The sequence below is a fragment of the Populus nigra genome, chromosome 9, assembly GCF_951802175.1.
Source record: "Populus nigra chromosome 9, ddPopNigr1.1, whole genome shotgun sequence".
Classification (NCBI taxonomy): Eukaryota; Viridiplantae; Streptophyta; class Magnoliopsida; order Malpighiales; family Salicaceae; genus Populus; species Populus nigra.
The window spans coordinates 10,685,315-10,706,440 of NC_084860.1; the positions used below are offsets into that span (position 1 = coordinate 10,685,315).

The 21,126-nt window shown below is 32.4% G+C and overlaps 1 protein-coding gene and 1 pseudogene across 1 annotated transcript; one reads left to right on the plus strand and one right to left on the minus strand.

Annotated features, from left to right (window-relative positions):
• The first annotated feature begins 5,525 nt into the window (after window positions 1-5,525).
• On the plus strand, window positions 5,526-7,987 carry LOC133703889 (glucan endo-1,3-beta-glucosidase 12-like). The gene is made up of 3 exons (XM_062128615.1): window positions 5,526-5,679; window positions 5,774-7,084; window positions 7,782-7,987. Exons 1-3 carry the CDS (start codon window positions 5,595-5,597, stop codon window positions 7,814-7,816), a joined length of 1,431 nt encoding a protein of 476 aa, XP_061984599.1. The 5' UTR covers window positions 5,526-5,594; the 3' UTR covers window positions 7,817-7,987.
• A 9,787-nt stretch (window positions 7,988-17,774) lies between these two features.
• On the minus strand, window positions 17,775-20,333 carry LOC133702678 (small ribosomal subunit protein uS4y-like; annotated as a pseudogene).
• Window positions 20,334-21,126: the final 793 nt, after the last annotated feature.

The window sequence follows — 21,126 nt, forward strand, 5'->3', positions numbered from 1 at the left end:
ATTGCATCATTTACTGCATCAAGAACCATTGAAATTTGTTAGACACAAAAAAAAGAAAGATTATGGGATATATATATACTCTTCTTCCTTTTTCATCCATTTTAACTTATTTAAACAAGAAATCAAATATAATTTGACTCTTTCTCCTTTGCTAAAACTTTGGCAGAACATGGTGTGTAATGGCTCTATATTTTGGTTTTCAAAATTTTCCTTCAATTTTCATTTCCCTCGGCCTAAGGTATTTTTATTAGTATATTCAAGCATAAATTTTCTATCAAATTAAATAACTCAATTCGTATTTTTTCAAAATGTCCTAGGCTAATATATATATATATATATATATATATATATATAAAAGGCTAAGTGGAAAAGCCCTCAACTTAAGTAGAAAAACAAATATCCTTCTTAACTAAAAATTTCTATGGTTTTTATTTTAAATAATATGATCTTTGTTTTTTTGTACTATGCTTCTCTATTAGAATTGTTTTGAGAAATTGAAGAAAAAACTCATGGAAGTCCTACCAATTCTTCTTCTTTTCTTACCAACTTAGAAAAAAAATATGTTTATTAATAGAGAAAAAAGGTGGAGTTGAGATGATTTTTATGGGTTTTCTTATTCAATTTCTCAATAGATACCTAATGAGGAGAAAATTGAAGAAATAATTATGTTTAGGGTTAAAAATCAGCGAGTGTTAGTTTAGGGGGTATTGTTTTTCGTGCTTAAGTTCAAGGGTGGTTTTTACAATTTGGGTAAAAATGAAAAATCAGCGCAAGCTAAAAACAGTGCCTACTAGTTTTTTTTACCTGCAGTGTAGATTTTTATTTTTTTATATAATCTTATAAAAAAATTAAAAAGATAGGAAGTTAAAAGTTTGATGTATAACATATGAAGAATTTTTAAAAAATTAAGATAATAATATATTAGATGATATGTTTTTTTTAAATACCAAGATATTATATTTAACCTGTAAAATTCTTGATATAAGACATGAACTTGTAACAACAACCGTGGAATCTAAGTCAAAACAAAATAGAAACCTCAATTAAAATTAATTAATTATTAAAAGCTTCAAGTGAAAAAAACGTTCAATAAATAAATATATAAAAAAAACTTAAATAAATCTAGAATGATAAGTAACTCAAATCAATGTATTTAAAAAATAAAAAAAAATTAAAATTAAAATATTTGATTTGACTTAATTCATTAAATCGGGTTAATATATAATTAATAATAATAAAAAAAAAAAAAACCTGAGATAACCTATTGAATCATTCCCTCCGGTGAATCATTTAAATATACTTTCCTCTCATGTTTTATCTCATGCAGCTTATGTGTTTTCTTTAGTTGTTTTCTTTGGAAGTTTTGTTCAACCTGCTGCTGCTGCTGCCGCCTGTTGCTCGTATGTGTGCATTTTGGATTATCTGTCTTCTTCTTTTAATTGATCTCAAGTTCCATAGCCAATATTTGACCTCAAGCTGCAGTTCTAGATAAAATAATAATAATAATAATAATAAAAATAGAAAAACTTTCAAGATGAACTATTGTACTTGTATTGTGAAAGATTCTCACTTCTTCTTGTCAATCAGGCATTAGAGGTTCCAGTTCCTTTTTCTAATGCTCTTGCTCTTGCTTCTGTTCAAATGGGTTTTTGTTTCAAGAATCAACTCCACAATTCAAATCGTGGAACATCAAGAAGCTTTGGGGAAGGTAAATACTAAATTGGTATCTGGAAAGTGTCTGTCTTTTCCCTGCTTTCTCTATTCCTCCCTCGAAGTGCATGTTTGTTTAAATCATCGCACAAAAAATACTACATAATCTTCTGCATTTAAGGAAGGATATTCTCTATTCTGGAATGATTTGGACTTCATTCATGTGATATGTAAGTTATTTTGCTACACTACAGTACTGTAATTTATGCAAGAACACAGAAACACTGATGCATGTATTTAAACACTAATTCCCAGAGACAGGGTTGTTCTGGTTCACGCTGACAGTGAATCCTGGCAGTGCTTATAATGAACCAAAACTTATAATGTAATTGTCAGCTTTTCTACACCCAGATATGCACCAGGCTTATGCAATCGTGTTTCTTTTGTTTTTTTAAATGTATTTTTTATTTAAAAACATATTAAAATAATATTTTTTAAAAAACATTTTAAAACGTAAAAACAAACAAACCCATAGTATATGCATACATGTTACGGTTTGAAACGCTAATCTATTGGTGTCTCATTTGTCAATAGTAGAGTAGGTATGATGCTGAGCTATTTTAATTTATTGTATAATGCCATATGTTTATACAGCATCACTAGCTTTAGCTCCTTAGGTCATTTATTTTAGTTTGATTCCTTCATATCTTCAAGTGGTTTGCTCCAAAGATTCTCTGGCGAAGCAGTTAAACTTACTCTATTGCTTGGGTCAAGATCAGACGTAGATAGAGAGATCATTACAGCGTGAGGTTTTAGGGAGGACTGGGCTGGTGGGCTCATATCATGGTTCGTCGGCCCAAATCTACTAACCTCGCTTAAGGAAGCCCAAGCCCAACCACATGGCATCCACTACAGGACTTTCAAGTTCCTTCATTGGAGGTCGGGCCACCTGTCATCTTATCATTGGCCAAGGTCAGGCAGATAGGAGCCCATCCTTATACTAGGACACGTTTCATACATGGCTTGTCTGTCTTTATCTCTCAAGAGAACCATGCTTAATATTTAAATATATTTTGTTTTCCCTCGCCGTTGTAGGTATGGTGATCATGCATCAATTACACGACACTAAGTACGATATTTTTCAACGAAAATCGAAGTGAAAGGAAGAAATAGAGAGCTCAATTATTTCCACGAGCAGGCAGCCAAAGTACGCATTAAGCCTTCTTCAAGTATGAACATATGACCATCCCTTGTCTGCGCCAGACATATATATACCTCCCTCGTCATGATGCAAGGATTTCCTTTTCATACTTGTTTGGGTGATTTCCGTAATTATTTTTATGATAAATTGACGATAATGCAAGGAAGTTTTTAATGGCAATTATTAATTTGAATATTTTAGATGAATTGTAAATTCTCCAATTTGGAGTTTGGACCGACCAAAGCATGGAATGGGAACGTCGTGGTTTAAGTCCAAAGATAGAGAAAACACAGAAGTGTTGCCTTTTCTTAATTTTCTTTCTTTTTTAATTAACCTAAAATAAATACTTTCTATATATATATATATATATATATATATATATATATATATATATATATATATATATATATATATATATAATACTTGATGAGCACCTAAAAACAACAAACAGAAGAATAACTCATTGAATCAATCTCTCTCTCTCTTTAAAAAAACCTTAATTGCTACATGAAATCAACAATGACAACCTTTTTCATCTTCTTTTCTATATTAAATAAATTTATATTTAAGTTTTTCGTATATCAATATCTAATTTTATATTTTTTTCCCTACTAGTATTCTAATTTTATCTATTCACTTATTAGGTTTTGATAATTAGATTTTATAATTTAAAAAAAGACTGATGTTTTCTGTAATAATAAAGAGATAAGATCTTTTATCAATATAGTCTAGACTTGTCAATTCATGAATTTATGGTGATTTAAGATTATGCAACAATAAATTTTATTTTATAGAAAGCCTTGGATAGAGAAGAGCAAAAGTCTAAAATTGACTTTAATAAAAGATTACTAATGATCTAAGAGATCACATGTCACTACTTTTATTGATTGTTTTGTTTAATATGTTTTTATTTATTGATTATAATTTCCATACCCAATAGATTTTGAAAATAACTATATATATGTTTTAATTTTGATCCATTAAGATTGCTATGTTGGTGATTAAAAAAAACCAAGTACAAGACATAGATTTTCAATTATTTATCTTATTTTTATATAATGTTTTGTTTGTTGTTTCGATTCTCAAAATAATTATTGTTAAAGAAAGTTGTAATTAATCAAATGACTAAAAGATAAGATTAAAAAATCATTAAAAAGATAACTTACAGAGGTCATCTTTTGCATTTCACACGCTTTCACAGGTGCTAGGACCACATCCTTGTACATGCACAAACCTGATCATTCTCTATTTTAATAATATTTTTTATTTAAAAATATATTAATATAATTTTTTTATTTTTTAAAAATTATTTTTAATATCAGTATATTTCGATGTTATTTGTATTTGAAAATGTGATAATAGTCATAGTTTTTAAACCCGGCCCGGTGGTTGGCCCGCTTTAAGGCCTAGGTTCCTGGTTTTGACCGGGTCACCAGGTCGGCCGGGTCAATCCCTATTTAAAAAAAATTCAAAACGGCGTCGTTTTAGAAGAAAAAAAACAAAAGTCAACGGGTTGCAACCAAGTTTTTCACCGGGTTTTGCTGGGTCACCAAGTCACACCAGGTCATATCCTATTTTTTATCAACCCGAACCGGTTCCAGCACCGGGTCAGTCGGGTCCCGAGTCAACCCGCCGGGTCGGGTTTCAAAACTATGGTAACAATTGTTTTTCAAAGTGTTTTTCACCAGAAAATATATTAATATAATATTTTTTATTTTTTAAAAATTATTTTTAATATCAGTACATTAAAATTATCTAAATATATATATATATATATATATATATATATATATATATATAAAATTAATTATTTTTTTTAAAAAAGGAATTTTAACTAACGCAATAACAAAGAAGAGGAATTTAATAGTTGGATTCAAGCTGGATTCAAGCCTACTTACCTTACCTTACCTTACCTTAAGTTGAACAACCGAAGAAAAAACATAACTTGTCATCATAACGAAGAGAAAAAACAATGTCCACATGGTAATGTCATTGCTTAACGAACACAAGACAAGACAAGACAGCCAAGCCAAAGCAATACAGCTGGCAATCCAACGTTCGAAAGGGCACCCAATTTAGTAATTCACTATAAGATCGATGGTCTGTATCTCTGTGAGGTGAAAGACGAGAGAAAATAATAATAATAATAATAAAAAGAAATCCCATCCGCAGTACAAAAAGATCCGTTATGTCCAACGCCATGAAATGATGCGTTTCAGTCAGAAAAGTAGGCCACCATACTGCTACCACGCCTCAGATGATAAGGTGGTGTGTTTTGGTACAGCGTCGGATATTATTTTTTATTTAAAAATATTTCAACATTGCGCATTAAAAATATCTAAAATATAATTTAAAAAAACAAAATTTATTACGAGAACTGTGTAAACAGAGACACCAGAAGTCCTCCTGCTATATCATCTCATTAAATGATATTAGACACGTGTACGGCCGTGTGGCTTTGAGTTTGAGCCAAGATATCATATCCAACCCGACGCCAACCGCACCAGAAAGTGTCAAGGGTGGTGGGTGGTTTCCGTTGGCTCCGCGTAGCCGTATTTACCTATCGGGTTGTGTATTTTTCTGCAAAACCAACGTGGGCTCCACCACAATTACCACTCTCCAACCCCACCTGCCCATGACGAACCCCACCCAATTCAGCCTATAAAAATGAATCCCAGCACAAAAGAACCAACCACATCCCATCCCTAGCTAGCCCTGCACTCTCTCTGAGAACCACCAGAGCATGACATCCCTTAGTACTTTCACCTTCTCCTTTCTGTTACTCTCCTTCTCTCCTTCATTTTCCTTTTTCTATGCCTTCGCTGCTGGTACGTATACCTTTCTTCAAGTTTAGTTTCTTGCAGTGCGTAATTGTTTTGTTCCCATTTATCTTGTATATATAGTAATGTTATTAATTTGCAGGTACGATAGGAGTGAACTATGGCCGAGTAGCCAACAACTTGCCAGCACCAGCAGAAGTGGTGAGCCTTCTGAAATCACATGGAATCAACAGGGTCAAGCTCTACGACACAGACTCAGACGTTTTGACAGCACTCGCCGGCTCGTCCATTAACGTTGTTGTGGCGCTCCCCAACGAGCTCCTCTCCTCTGTTGCAGCAGACCAGTCATTTGCTGACTCCTGGGTCAAGGGCAACATCTCTCAGCATTTCCCCCAAACAAAGATTGAAGCTATTGCTGTTGGCAATGAAGTATTTGTTGACCCAAAAAACACAACACCTTTCCTTGTACCAGCCATGAAGAATGTTCACAATTCTCTTGTCAAGTTCAATCTTTCTTCTATTAAAATCTCATCTCCTATCGCTCTCAGTGCACTTCAAAGCTCCTACCCGTCTTCAGCCGGATCCTTCAAAACCGAATTGATTGGACCCGTTATTAAACCAATGTTGGATTTTCTACGTCAAACCGGGTCATATCTTATGATTAACGCATACCCTTTCTTCGCATACGCTGCAAACTCTGACGTAATCTCATTGGATTATGCTTTGCTTAAAGAGAACCAGGGTGTGGTGGATTCGGGTAACGGGTTAAAATACTATAGCCTCTTGGAGGCCCAGCTCGACGCCGTTCATTCAGCCATGTCAGCTATTCAATACAACGACGTGAAGATGGTGGTGACAGAAACTGGTTGGCCTTCCTTGGGGGACGAGGATGAGATTGGTGCTGGTGAAGCAAATGCGGCTTCGTATAACGGAAATTTAGTGAAGAGAGCTCTGACAGGAAATGGGACCCCCCTGAGACCGCAGGAACCACTTAACGTTTACTTGTTTGCATTGTTTAATGAGAACGAGAAACCGGGTCCCACATCCGAAAGGAACTATGGTTTGTTTTATCCAAATGAGAAGAGAGTGTACGACGTCCCGTTTACGCTCGAGCAGTTAGGGAATGGCCAGTCAATGCCGGTCAACAAGAGCACCAGTCCGGCGCCGTCCGTACAGAGTGGCGGTGATGTATCGACGACATCATCAGTGGGTCAAACTTGGTGCGTGGCCAATGGGAAGGCGGGAGCTGAGAAACTCCAAGCTGGGCTCGATTATGCTTGTGGCGAGGGAGGGGCTGATTGCCGTCCGATTCAGGCCGGTTCCACGTGCTACAATCCAAACACGGTGGAGGCGCACGCATCGTATGCCTTCAACAGTTATTATCAAAAGAAAGCTCGTGGTGCCGGTACTTGTGATTTTGGTGGCGCGGCTTATGTGGTTACGCAACAACCTAGTAAGTATCTAACCAATGATCTTTTCACCACTTTCACCAGTTAACCTGTGATTTATGAAATATGATTCCGCCATTAAAAGAGTCAGTTCATGTTTCTTGGATTTGAATCTGATTTCCTTCCTAAAACACCGACCGCTTGGAAGAAAAAAACCCAACAAATTATCATACACTTAGGGTATTGGAATTTGTACATGAAATGCAGCGAATCCAATAATTTTAAACCAATTACAGATTGAGGGCAAATATTTGTTAACAATTTATGCGTTACCCTGTAGTTTGAAAAATAGACAAAGACATTACTTTTGACAGTACGCTGACATGATGAACCGTGGAGACATTAGCTTATTTATAACTGGAGTCATAAGTGTGACGTCGTTATGTGGACAGATAGAGTAGACTTTGAAGAATAGGACATTCTGTCTTCATTAAAAAAAAAAAAAAGAGTATGAAAATTAGCAAGTAGGAGATAATAATTGACCTCGTTCTGTGGACAGATAGAGTAGACGTTGAAGAATAAGACAGTCTTCATTAAAAAAAAAAAAAAAAGAGTGTGAAAATTAGCAAGGAAGGGATAAGATGTTGAGATTTTCAACATTACGTGCTTGTTTTATCCTAATTGATGTGTGTAATTGCAGCCATGTTCAAGTAATCTATGTTAAACTCATCACCTGACACGATGAAATACTGTGTGTTGCAGGATTTGGAAATTGCAAGTTCCCCACTGGATACTGAACATGCCATGATGATGGCGAATTTTGGAAGGAGATTTGCTCGAGGGATTGGTTTTAATTCTTTCGTCGTCCTAGACATGTTATAGCAAATTTTCTTGCTCCATACAGTTCAAGTGGAGTTGTTGCTCTTCTCTTTATAATTTATTATACGAACAGACACAGATTTCTTTTATTGTTACGAGTATATAGTATATCTTATCATCTATTCTACGCACGTATAAGAAATTTGTTCAAGAATTCTTTTGCATAATTCACTCTGTAACGTCTAATTTTTATATGGGTTTTCTTTTCAAGCTCTGGAACAACTTTGACAATTTACCTGAAGACTTGTGCTACGCATAAGATTTTCGTCTATGAAATTTGTTGAAGAATTCTTTTGCATAAGTCACCCTGTAACGTCTAATTTTCATATGGGTTTCGTTTTCAAGCTCTGAAACAATTTTGACAATTTACCTGAAGACTTTGCTACGCATAAGATTTTCGTGTATGAAATTTGTTGAAGAATTCTTTTGCATAAGTCACCCTGTAACGTCTAATTTTCATATGGGTTTCGTTTTCAAGCTCTGAAACAATTTTGACAATTTACCTGAAGACTTTGCTACGCATAAGATTTTCGTGTATGAAATTTGTTCAAGAATTCTTTTGCATAATTTCACCCTGTAACGTCTAATTTTCATATGGGTTTCGTTTTCAAGCTCTGGAACAATTTTGACAATTTACCTGAAGACTTGTTGAATTGAGAGAGAAGAGAGATGGATGAGAAGATATTTGCCCATAGTATAGCAGTGTACGCTCTTTGTAACTTGTTTAATAAGATGATTAACAGTTGTGCAGGAATTCTTACGAGGTTGAATGTGACGGCCGTAAATTACAGAGGTTTAAAGAATAATATACTTTGATAAAAAAAAAAAAAGCTATGTTTATCATTGTATAGATAGGTTGTGTATCGTCTTAATCATGTCCTTACAAAGGTTTAAAGAATAATATATTTCAATAAAAAAAAAACTATGTTTATACATAATTTGTAAAACAGAGTTCTTGAGAGATCGATCAAATTGATAAATTAGCATTAGCATTATTTGAATTTGATCTATGTTAGTGGTTACATGCCATAAAGAATGTTTAAAGGCCAAGTTGATCCATACAAAGGTTGAAGAATGATGTAGTCTCATTTTATTTTGCATTTTTTCAATTATACTTGTTTATATCACCAATTCATTTATATGTAATCTATAAAATAGATTTGATAAAATCATGTTATCTAAACATTTCTTGAGAAATCATTAGTATTATTTGAACTTAATCTATGTTACATGCCACAAAGAGTGACAAGTTTTGGCTAATTTTTTTGTTGAACATCCCTATCTTGATATCGATCCTAAATCAAAATAAGATATAAATAGTGTTGTTGCAAAATCTATTATATGTCAAATAAGGTTTGATAGGTTAAAAACCAGAATAAAATTATAGAAGTGATAATAATTTCTATACTAGATCATAAAGTGATCTTATTATTTTAACTTGACTTTTCACGTGTTATTAACCAAGTTGAATATAAGGCTTAATTATAGGTCTGGGGATTTATTGCTTATTATAGATCAATTAGTTGGTGAATATAAATGTGAACATCCCACTCTAACGTTGTATTATGCAATAGCTAAAAATATTATCGATAATTTATTTTTTATTTAATCTGTTTTTTAGTGATAGAAAATAATATTAAAGCCAATGACTTAGCTAATCATGAATCATGATATAAAATGATCATCTATCATCATAGCATCCTTTTAAGGATTATTATATACAATAGACTCTATAATTGAAAACACGCAAATAATAATGATAAAACTATTGATGAAATTTTCTATTAATTGCAATATAGGATCTCAATAAAAACAAGTATTCTTAATCCTAATTAGATTTTCTTAGGATTGAATTTGCAATGAGATTACAACCACCTCTAATCAAACAAAATAGAGATTTCAAGCCTTGTACCATCAGTAAAGGTAACCTGTTGTAAAAGCATCACCATGTATAGAAAATACAAGAGTTCTAAGGAAGGATAAGTTTGTAGAAATCAAAGTGTAGAGAAAATAAATAAAATAATTTTAAAAAATAAGAAAACTATAAATCTTTATGAAAAAAAAGATAAATAAATTATTGAAATTAAATATATGATGTAGGCTATCATTTATGGTGGTATCTGGTCCTATTTATATTGTATAGAGTTTAAATCTCATTTACATTGGTAATTCTAATCCTATATAAATATTCTTATTAGATAAAGAGACTAATAGAAGCCAAACTTCTCTTATATTAATACACATGTAAATCATAGTCTAATCTCTAACTTTTAATTAGTTTATATAGTTGAGGATTCTTATTTTGAATTGTTATAACTTATTTTTGGATTATTCTCCAAATTTACTTTTTTTCCAAAATAAAAAATAAAATAATAACCACAAGAAGACTAGTATTTTGGCAAAAGCAAGCTGAGAGGATTTCAAATATAGAAACATTAAGCTATAATTTTGAATGAAATTAGATGCCTTATTGTACCCCATTTTACCCAAAACTAAAGAGACAACGCAAACTCAAGGTCAGGTTACATGATTATTAGACGAATCTCCATAAAAATTAAGTCTAAAGACATAATTAAATTTTTAATAGGCCAAATTGATTTAATCATGGGCCACATTAAAGTTCAATTATGTTTAAGAATTAATTTGGGTCCAATTAAAGGATTTAATTAGGTGCAAGGACTTAATTATACTTTAAATGGGTCAAATTAATTTAATTAGGAGCTTAATTGGTAAACAATTAAGTTCGGGATCACAATTTGGACTTAATTAAGAAGATTGAAATTTTAAGAGACCAAATTTAATTTTTATCAAGGCAATTGATTGAAATTGTGGTAAAAAATGCAAGAAAATCAAAGTTTTAGGATCAATTAAGGGCTAATTGAATAAATTCACAGCAAATGACCATTTTGAAAAAAGCATCGAACTCTAAGGACCTAATTGGCTCAAATCAAGGGTGAAATTGAAGATATTTGAAAGTTTAATGGTCAATTAATGGTTAAATTGAAAAAATCCAAAATCAATGATCAAAATAAAAAAGATGTTGAAATTTATGATTGAAATTGAAGTTCGCCAGATTCAAAATTGAACAAAATTGAAAGTTTGAAGTCAATCAGGGGTGTAATTAAGGGAAATCATAAATCGAGAGATTAAAATAAACTTTATCAAAATAGCACCGTTTTGGGTTAACTTTTTATCTTCTTCTTCAGGTTTTTTACCTAAAAAGGCTACTAAGGGGGTCATCTTCCCAAGGCATTTAATATTTCATCTATCCATCAAATTTGGTAAAACTTGCATGCAAATGACAACCTGACATCTGACTATTGATGTCATAGCGGTTGTGGCACTACCCTAAAGTGACCAACTGACCAACCCTTTCCTGCAACAAATCTGATAGCCTATAATAGCTACTTTGAATCAACAATTAAGATCCTTCTAGCTCAAATCAAGGGTCAAGCTTTGGTACCATTAAAAATAAAATGTCTATCTTCTACCCTTTATGAATAATAATGGATTTCTGTCAAGCTTTGACATTATTAAATATAAAATATCCATCTTCCACCCTTTATGAATAAGAGTGGATTTCATGACTTGAGGAAGGAGAAATGAGAAGCTAAAGTTGTGAAAAAAAAAAACCATTTCTGTCCAGTTTTTCTTCCCTCCCATCTCAGCTACCACTTTGGCCACTTCCTCCGCCGCCACCAACCACTTGTTAATTTTCCCTGCAACACCAAGATCATCGCCAACCTTTTGTCTCCCCCATCCAAACAAGCTTTCCTCTTCTTTTTCCTGTTGGAACCCCTCTATAGCCATTTGCATGCACAATTCTTTTGCATGCAAATGGTATTTTCCTATTAAATTAGGCGGGTCAGACTCCTTTCCAGCCCAACTCAGCCCAATGTAAAAAAAAAATAAGGATCGAATTTGCTGAGTCGCCAATTGGCCTAACCCAACCCAGCCGGGTTCGAACTAGTTGGTTGGGCCGAGCCTAGCCCAATATAATAATAATAAACAATATAATATTCAAACAATAATTTTTTTAAAATTAAAAGTTGTTTAAAAAAAATTATGATTTTATCACATGTTTTCTATCAAATTTGCATAATATCGGGTTGTATATTTACATTGTAAGATATGAATCCGGTATTAAAATACTCGGTTTTCTTCAAGACGTTTCTTAAAAAAAATTGAAAATCCAAAAAATCTCAAAACTTTTAAATTAATTTCTCATTTCAAAAAAAAAAATATTTTGTTTTCATGCATACGGTCAGATCCTCAAAGTTTTCCAAACATATTTTCATAAAAAAAAATAATATATTGCAACTTTCTCATGTTTTAAAAATGCAAAAAAATAATAATATCATAACCAGTTTATGGTTATCCATTAGGATTTGACCAAAATATCAAAAACCCTTCACCAATCATTTTTGTTCATTTTATATTATGGTTTAGATGTAGATTTTAATGTTTTGGGGTGTAAAACTACACTCTAGAGTATTATACCCTCAAGTATTAAAGATACAAAGAAATAAATGCAATTTTGAAATTTAGCCTTTAGAATGGTTAGAATTCAACCCAATAAGGTAGAGATTCCTTCACGAGGTGAGATCTACCTTAGACCTTATAAAAAAACCTACGAATAAAAACTTGACGAAGAAAAACAATCAAATAACAATGTAACTTACCTTAGATAAGTTGCATTGGGGGTGATGCATCTTCCCCTTGCACAACCAGTCTGTTACCCCGGACTCTCGCAAACCATATGTTTCCTAGTAATTTTAATACTAGATGGCAACTCCTAAACCTTATAATCATAATCATATGATTATACTCAAAACCTTTTTCCTTTCCCAACAACACCTCTTAAAAGGCTCACTTTAGCTCGCCATTCAACGTCACCATGCGACATGAATAGCATTGTATCTCTTTAGTTATACATATATTCAAACTCCTAATCGATCATGACTTCTAGTCAATTGATCGACTGCTCTTTCAACACTTCTAGTCGATCGAGGACTCTTTCAACTTAGTCAATTCTTCTATTTCATGATTGATTTCAGCACTTTTCCTTTACTTCATGGTGAACAATCAATGTTCTTTATATTTGATACATGTATATTTATTTTTGGTGTAAACAATGCCTCCCTATATTAATTTATTTCTTAAATTATTTAATATTAACCCCATCACACCTGTACTAAAATTGATTGATCAAATCAACCAAGTATGATGTGACAAATAACACCAATTTTAATTTTGCCAATTTTGATATAGTTAATGCATATTTAAAATCTCTATGTTCTTTTTTTTTTAATTTAAAAACTTTCCATAAAATAAAGATGACTAATGTTACATGAAATTCTAACAAATTAATGTAATCTAATTTATTAAATTTATCAAAAGTGCTTTTAGGGTAACACCTCTTATACATTTCTCGTTTTTAAACTTCTTTGTTGTTTTGTTGTAATGTTGATAGATTTTTTTAACCAATTTTTTGTATCTTATCCTTGTTGATGAAAGGAACTAATTATCTTTGCATGTTGAAACAATATTGAATCAAGTGTGTAATTGAATTCATTGTATAATATTTATTGGCTTTACAAGCAATGAATTCACTTTTCTTTTCTTTTTTTTATCATTCTAAATCAAGTACTAATATGTCAAATAATCTTCTAATCAGTTACACTATTAATTAACTATTTATACCTTCCAAAAATATCTTTCAATAAGGAGAAACTATACAATAAAAACTTAGCCTTAAGAATAAACAAGTAGCAACCTCAAAAAATCAAGTGGAATGTGGAATACCTAGATTTTCTAACCTTAAGAAAAGTTAATTTTGCCTACACGTTAAGAAGAACAAGAAGAGAGATTAGATGAATTGCATAAATTCAAAAGTACTAAAAAAATAATGAAAGGAATAACAAAAGTGGTAAGTAAAGTTATAAAACATCTAAAAAAAGATAAATTTGTATCGAAATTGTATATATAAGGATTGGCCATCTTTTTCTAATTGATGGTATGGTCTATTTATATTGCACAACAAAGTTTCAGTTGTTCAAGTAACTTATTCACTTTGCAAAAGCTATGTTAGGCGTTCAAACAGCTAATGCCTCTCCCTAGCAAAGTTTTATGCAACTAGAATCTTTTCGCCATATTTTTTCATTGCTATCTCCAAATGATTTTGGGGTTGTGCTTCCAATACTAATTCAAACAGTAGAGTAATTTTTTAGAGTACCCATGAGCATGCCTTCATTGTAGAAGACTCGTGGAGATTAAAATAAAATTGAGAATTATCTAGTACTCCAACCAATTCCTTTGCATTGCAATCATATAGTTCCTCAAATAATCCTCTAACAAGATGATTATTCTCTTTTTATTTACCTATCATTTTGAGGATGATTGGTAATGTAGGACTTCAGCCTAATCCCCATCAGTAACACAAAACAGTTCAAAATTTGCTTGTGAACTGTACATCTTGATCACCATATTTTAGTAAAACAAACCAACAACTACCTTATTCATCTGTATTGTTGGAGTAGCAATGAATACTGCATATTTGGTAAACTTATCCATTACCAACATGAACTTTTGGAAACCCAACAACAAAATCCATTAAAACCAATAACCATGGTCTAATAAGGCGATGATTCTCTTTATTTACCTATCATTTTGAGGATGATTGGTAATGTAGGACTTCAGCCTAATCCCCATCAGCAACACAAAACTGTTCAAAATTTGCTTGTGAACTGTACATCTTGATCACCATATTTTAGTAAAACAAACCAGCAACTACCTTATTCATTCGTATTGTTGAGTAGCAATGAATACTGCATATTTGGTAAACTTGTCCATTACCAACATGAACTTTTGGAAACCCAACAACAAAATCCATTAAAACCAATACCCATGGTCTTTTTTGAAAGGGTAATGTTTGCAACAACCTCACCTTTTTTTTTTTCAAAACACTTTGTTTTGTTGGAACATAAGATATAATTTTACATATAGTTCATGTCATGACCCAATTCCTGCCATTTTGATCGTAGTTCCAAGTTCGTGGGTCCTAGAGACTTCCTTTACCATTTTTAGCTAGTAATAGGTTTGGAACAAAAATGCCATTATTCTTTCCATTCCCGAATGACCTACTCGTTATAGATCATAAGTCTCCATGATCAAATGCTTCCTTAGCTTCTCATTGGGCATATATATTCAACCTCTTTTGTATAAAAAAAAATGCCATTTTCCAACCAATATCATCATACACTTCCCTCTCCTAGTAGACCAATCAGCTTCATATAGGTTGTTTCTTCTTTGACAACCTGATGTAATCTCTCCAGCATATCAGATTTCACCTGCACAATAAAAAATAGAGTAGTAAGCACCTCTCACCTCTTTAAAGTATTTGTAACCTAGTTGTGTCGTTATGGCTTATGTTCCCACACAAAATCATATTCAGTCAGAAACTCCTGCCAGCGAGCTTGCCGTTATGACAATTTCTTATGTAAGTATTTGTCATAATATTCATCTTTACCATAAACATAGGCCCTAATAGATACATTCCCTACACACCAAGACAATGCTCCAACTGTTAGTCATTTTTTCTCAAGTGTGTAGTATATTTGTTTAGCCCCATTTAGTTTTGGCTTTCGAATGCCACTACATGTGTCTTGTACCTATACCTCACCAATTACCTTATCTAAAGCATCAATATACACCTTAAACACTCAAAATTTGGTAATCTTAGCATTAGAGCAAAAGACATTATTGTTTTCAACTTATCAAAAGCTCATTGACATCCATCTATCAATTCCCACCTTTAGTTTTTCTTTAACAAATCAGATAAGAGTTGCCTTTTTTTATGGTAATAGATTATTAGTCCAGGGAAAGACCGCAACTCAAGGATGGTTGTTGACACTAGTCAATCTAAAATAGCATGTACTTTTCTAAGATCCATCCGCAACATATATTTATCCATCAAATGACATAAAAACATAATTTTTACCCTTGTAAACTCATATTTTTCTCTTTTCACATACATTTTATATTCCTTCAACCTGCTTAACCTTTGAAATATGTATTATGTGATCTCTCATACTCCTACTATAGATTACAATATCATCGAGATAAACCACAACAAAATCATCTAAGTATTCATACAAATAATTCATTAAGTTACAAAATGTAGCTAGAGTATTTTTAAAGCAATAGGAATTGTCAAAAACTTGCATGCATCATACCTCGTTATACACATTATTTTTTATCCATCTCTCTCATCGATCCTCACTTGCTAATAACCTAGTTGTAAATCCAATTTTATGAAGATAGACGCTCCACTTAGACTCTCCTTCAAGTCTTGAATCAAATGTACTATATATTTGTTGTTGATAGTCACCTTATTCAGTACTTGGTAATCGACACACATCCTAAGACTTTCATCTGTCTTCTTCGAAAACAAAACAAGAGCACCATATAGAGCTTTGGAAGGTTGAGTGAATCTAATGTCAATTAACTCCCACTATTTTCGCAATTCAACCAATTCCATAGGTGACATACGATATGAGGGATGAGATAGTGGTGTTGCTCCTAGAACCAACTCAATTCAGTTATCAATACCCCTTCTAAATAGATGTTTTTTCAACAACTCTAAAAGCATTACATACTTATATTATCCAGGCATTTATGCAGTAGCACTCGACACCTCACCACTCCGGTCCAATTTCTTATTCATTATTCTTGTAAGGAAGACTTCCTCACGCTTACTTATTGCTTCGTTAATAGAAATGGTTGAAAACCATGTCTTACCCTTTATTAATATTGTTAACCATCAATAAGAACAAAATAAGGACATACCTCATTAGTAACCATGATACCGTGAAGGTATTGATGACATTAAAGTAACCTTTGCTTTCTTCAAACCAAAGATGAAATCAAAGTCATCTAAATTCAATATCAAGAAATCCTACTTCCCCTTCAATCAATTCAAAACCAAAGACATTATATGCCGTGCTAGACATATTATATGTCGTGCTAGTACCTTATATGCCTTAACATTCAATGTGCTCATGATAATAAGGTGATAATAGGGTTGTTAGTCGATTGCAAGTCAAGCTCTTTATTTAAATTATTATACTTAATTTAATAGTTTTTATTTAAATTAATTAATTATTTTTGCATGAACTAATAAATTAATTTTGATAAACTATAAAAATTAAGTTTTCATTAACTTAAAATAGAAGAGGTAAAGGATAAAAATAAATTATTCTAAAACTTCAAATCAAAATTAAACTGAAAGGTCTTTAAAGCTTATGGCTTGAACTTTAAATTTGATATTGCATTGGATAGTTTTATAGATTTGAAGGCTAATGGTGGAGAAATAAATTAGAAAAGGGAATGAAAGACAATAAATATTAAATGTTATTATTATTAAATGATTTAGTTGGAGAGGATGGAGTAACAAATAAAGTCACTTAAGCTATACTTAATTTAGTAGTTTTTTATTTATTTAAATAACATCTTTCCATTTTTCATATTATCAACTGAAATTCTCTTATTTTCTATTTTTTAAAAATAAATTGAAAAAAAACATGAAAATGAGGAAAATAATAATGACAAATGGATTCAAAACTATTGGGATGAATAATACTTTTTGAAACTAGGGCTAATTAATTAATGTTTTTTGTTTTTTTAAATTATTTTGATATACTAATATAAAAAATAAATTTTAAAAAATAAAAAATAATATTTAAATATATTTACAATTAAAAAACACTTTTTCCAAATACAACCTTATTAAACCGCCCTCATAAGGCCCCCTACAAAGAAGAGGCATTTAATGCATTTGACAGAAAAATACAGATCTGCATCAGACCTTAATTTTTCGCTAGTAAACAAAATCATGTTCTAGTTCGAATACAACCAAATATCCTTATGAAAATTTAGTTAAAAAGGGACTGAATACAAGGTTCTGAGAGATACTAGCCTACTATTCAGGTATTCATTCCTCATCCTCTTCATCACCATCTCCACCAGAAGCCTTCTTGGTAGCAGCCTTCTGATTCTTTCTTTTCACTCTTCCAGGACGGCCACCTCCAAGTGGACTTGTCAGAGAGAAATCAATGTGTTTCTGGGAGTCAACCCTCACCATAAAAGATGGAATGTTAACAGCCTGCCTTCCAACCCTGAGAATAAAATAAATAAAATCAGCATTGGAAGAAAAACACTTACATCAGCATCTTCCAACAAAATTCTCTTACTATTTCTAGGGGATAAACAGCCCAGAGCAAGCAGAGCATTGGCAACCAAAGTTTGATCCAGAATGTGGCATTTCTCACACGCAATCTTCCATATTCTAATATAGTGCTTCCTAACTATAGTAACAGAAAAATCCCCGAGTAAGAAAGATGATAAATTGACCATTGAGGTAATACCAATGAATTACCAGTCTTATTATCATATTTCTCGTAGAAAGAAAACTCGTAGATTAGTTCCTCATATATGCCTCGATGTATAAAAATGAATTATTAACGTACTAAAAATGGGTTGTGGATTTGCAGATTTTAGGCTCCCAGTTAAGAACAAGCCTATATGACACATACAGGAAACCAAAAAAAGGTAAAACACTAGGGGCAATAAAATATGTCCACTGATAATTCTAGTCGAGCTCACTGATGACAAGGAACAAATGCATTGCTCACCCCTGTACTGGCACCTCTCCAATTTTTGAAAGCTCTGGAAAGAATGGCAAAAGGAGGAACTCCACAAAACAAATGGCATTGGAGAGTAGGGTACATGGAAAGTAACTTGTTATGCTGTGCTTAATTGAAGAAACAAGAGTAAAATCTATTTAATATGAAATAGATATTTTGGTATTTAAACCACAACTTTAATTAATCCAAATTAAGTTTATGAAAATAAAAAAAATAAAAAAAAAACAGGGCAATCTTACATGCCTAAAATTAGAAATGCTGTAAAGACTTTTTTTCTAAGCTGTCAATTTGATGATAAAATACTCGCATTCATAAACAAACAGTCACTCATCTACACTTGCCCCGCTGCTAGCAAGTACCTTAATTAAAAAACAGCAACCAAAGAGGAGCATAGAACACCATTAACACAGTACGCAACTAATGAACAAGAGCAACTACTATTCAGAAAGACACTTTATTAAGTAAGCAACCAAATTGTGTACAATAAAAATAATGTAAGAAACAACAATATTATTCTAGCAAACAAAAAATAACTAATTTTACCTAATGTGCCTCTGCTTGATGAGCACGCGGGCATGGTGAATAGACTTCGCCATGCCAGCCTTGAACACAAGGGTCTGGAGGCGACGCTCAAGGAAGCTCTCAACAGTGAGGGCCAGGACATAATCAAGCTTGTTCTGGTTCTCCTCCAGAAGACCATACCTGTTCATCCTGCGGAGAAGGGCTTCACCTTCAAATATTCGGCGTGGATTCTTCTCATCCAGGGTGAGAAGCATTCTTGCAGCATTACGGATGCGGCTCAGGGCATATTAACCACCCTCCATAACTCCCTCTTAGCACGGAGCCCATACTCTCCAACAAGTTTCAGCTCAGCGTCCAACCGTTCCTTCTCATATGGACGCCGTGGCTTCTTGAAAGTCTTCCCATCTAGAACCACCCAAAATGCACATTCAAATTAATGACAGAAAAATAAGATCACCAAATTTAGAAGCTATTTTAAGCTTTTGATGACGAATAAAAGGGGATAAAAATAAAAGGTATGAGTTTCTAAGATTTGTCCTGGATCAGAAAATTAAATGGGCTGCTGACCCAAACTCATATCTATTAAAAATAAAAGGTCGATTACTTAGGTTTCGATTTATTGCTAACGAAGAGAAAATATCTTGCAACGCAATGTCGAGGAGACAACAATTTGACATATTTACTACTTGGCATTCATAATCAATTTCTAATAAACAAAATCAAGTAACTAGAACAGCACGATGCTTCCAATCAACTGATACAGAGTTACTCAATTTCTAATAAACAATATCATATTTACTACCTAGCATTCATAATCAATTTTCAAATCTAGTGTTTTGTCTGTCCTGAATAATTAGCAGACAAAATGCCTGTCTCACAAAAAACCACGCGATCTAAGACCATTGCCTTGCTACCATTATCGGGTAAAAATTATAATCTTGCGGGCTTGGATATTCATTCTCATCTGATTTTTTTTTAAGACACGCACGGAATCAGATAAAATTTAATCTTACAAAACGATATTATGTGCGAAGACGGCGACTAATGGTATCCACAAAAATAATTAGAGCCAAGAGGATGTAAGGAAGAAAAAATATTCAAGATTCACCCACATATCGAACTAAGCATTACAAACGCCTAAAACAGATTAGGGAGGTAGCGACATAGAGAAAGAGGGTATACAGTTTCTGTAAAAATTGACGTGAACCATGGTTTAGTCGGCTTGTCTTCTAGAGAGCTTGTCTTCAAGAGAGCAGAGTAAGCGGAGATCAGCGAGGAAGACCTGCAAACCTTAATGAGCTTTTCGAGGAATAGAGTGCAAGAAGCGCACGGGCTTCTTATAGGAAAATATAATTTTCTTCTAAAAAATAATTTTTTAAAAAATAAATTTCAGAAAAATAAATTATTTTTTAATATTTGATAATATCATGAAAAGTAAATTGAAAAATATTTTTTAATTTTTGATTATATTATGAAAAATAATTTATTAATAATTTATTTTTTAAAAAATTTATTAAAATAATAAGAAACAAATCTTAGAGCATCTTCAACCGAAGATGCAAATAGAGAGCTAAATCCAAAAACATGTACTTTTGTCTTTAAGATCTTTATTAAGTTATTCCAACGGAGCAGTTATCAAAGAAGCCAAAATAACTTTTTAATTTAAGCAGAGGCATTTTTATAGGTTCCTGTAAAAAAGGTAAATTTAAGCAGTGGTGTTTTACCTTGTACCATTTATCTCTTATAAGATTCTTTTTTTTTTTGTTGGATCTTATCTTTGAAAAAGAATGAGAAGGGCTTATATTTGTTCTTTCACCAATTTTAAATTTTAAATCCACTTTAAGACAAGTTAAACACTTGAAAAAATTAACCCATTTTTAACTGGATAAAAGGCACTAACTAGATGAAGTCTTAATTCATGTACAGACATCATACGGTATACCATATGACTTCTTCTGTCAATTTTGATTTTTCCTTGCTTTTTACCTCAAATTGGTAAATCA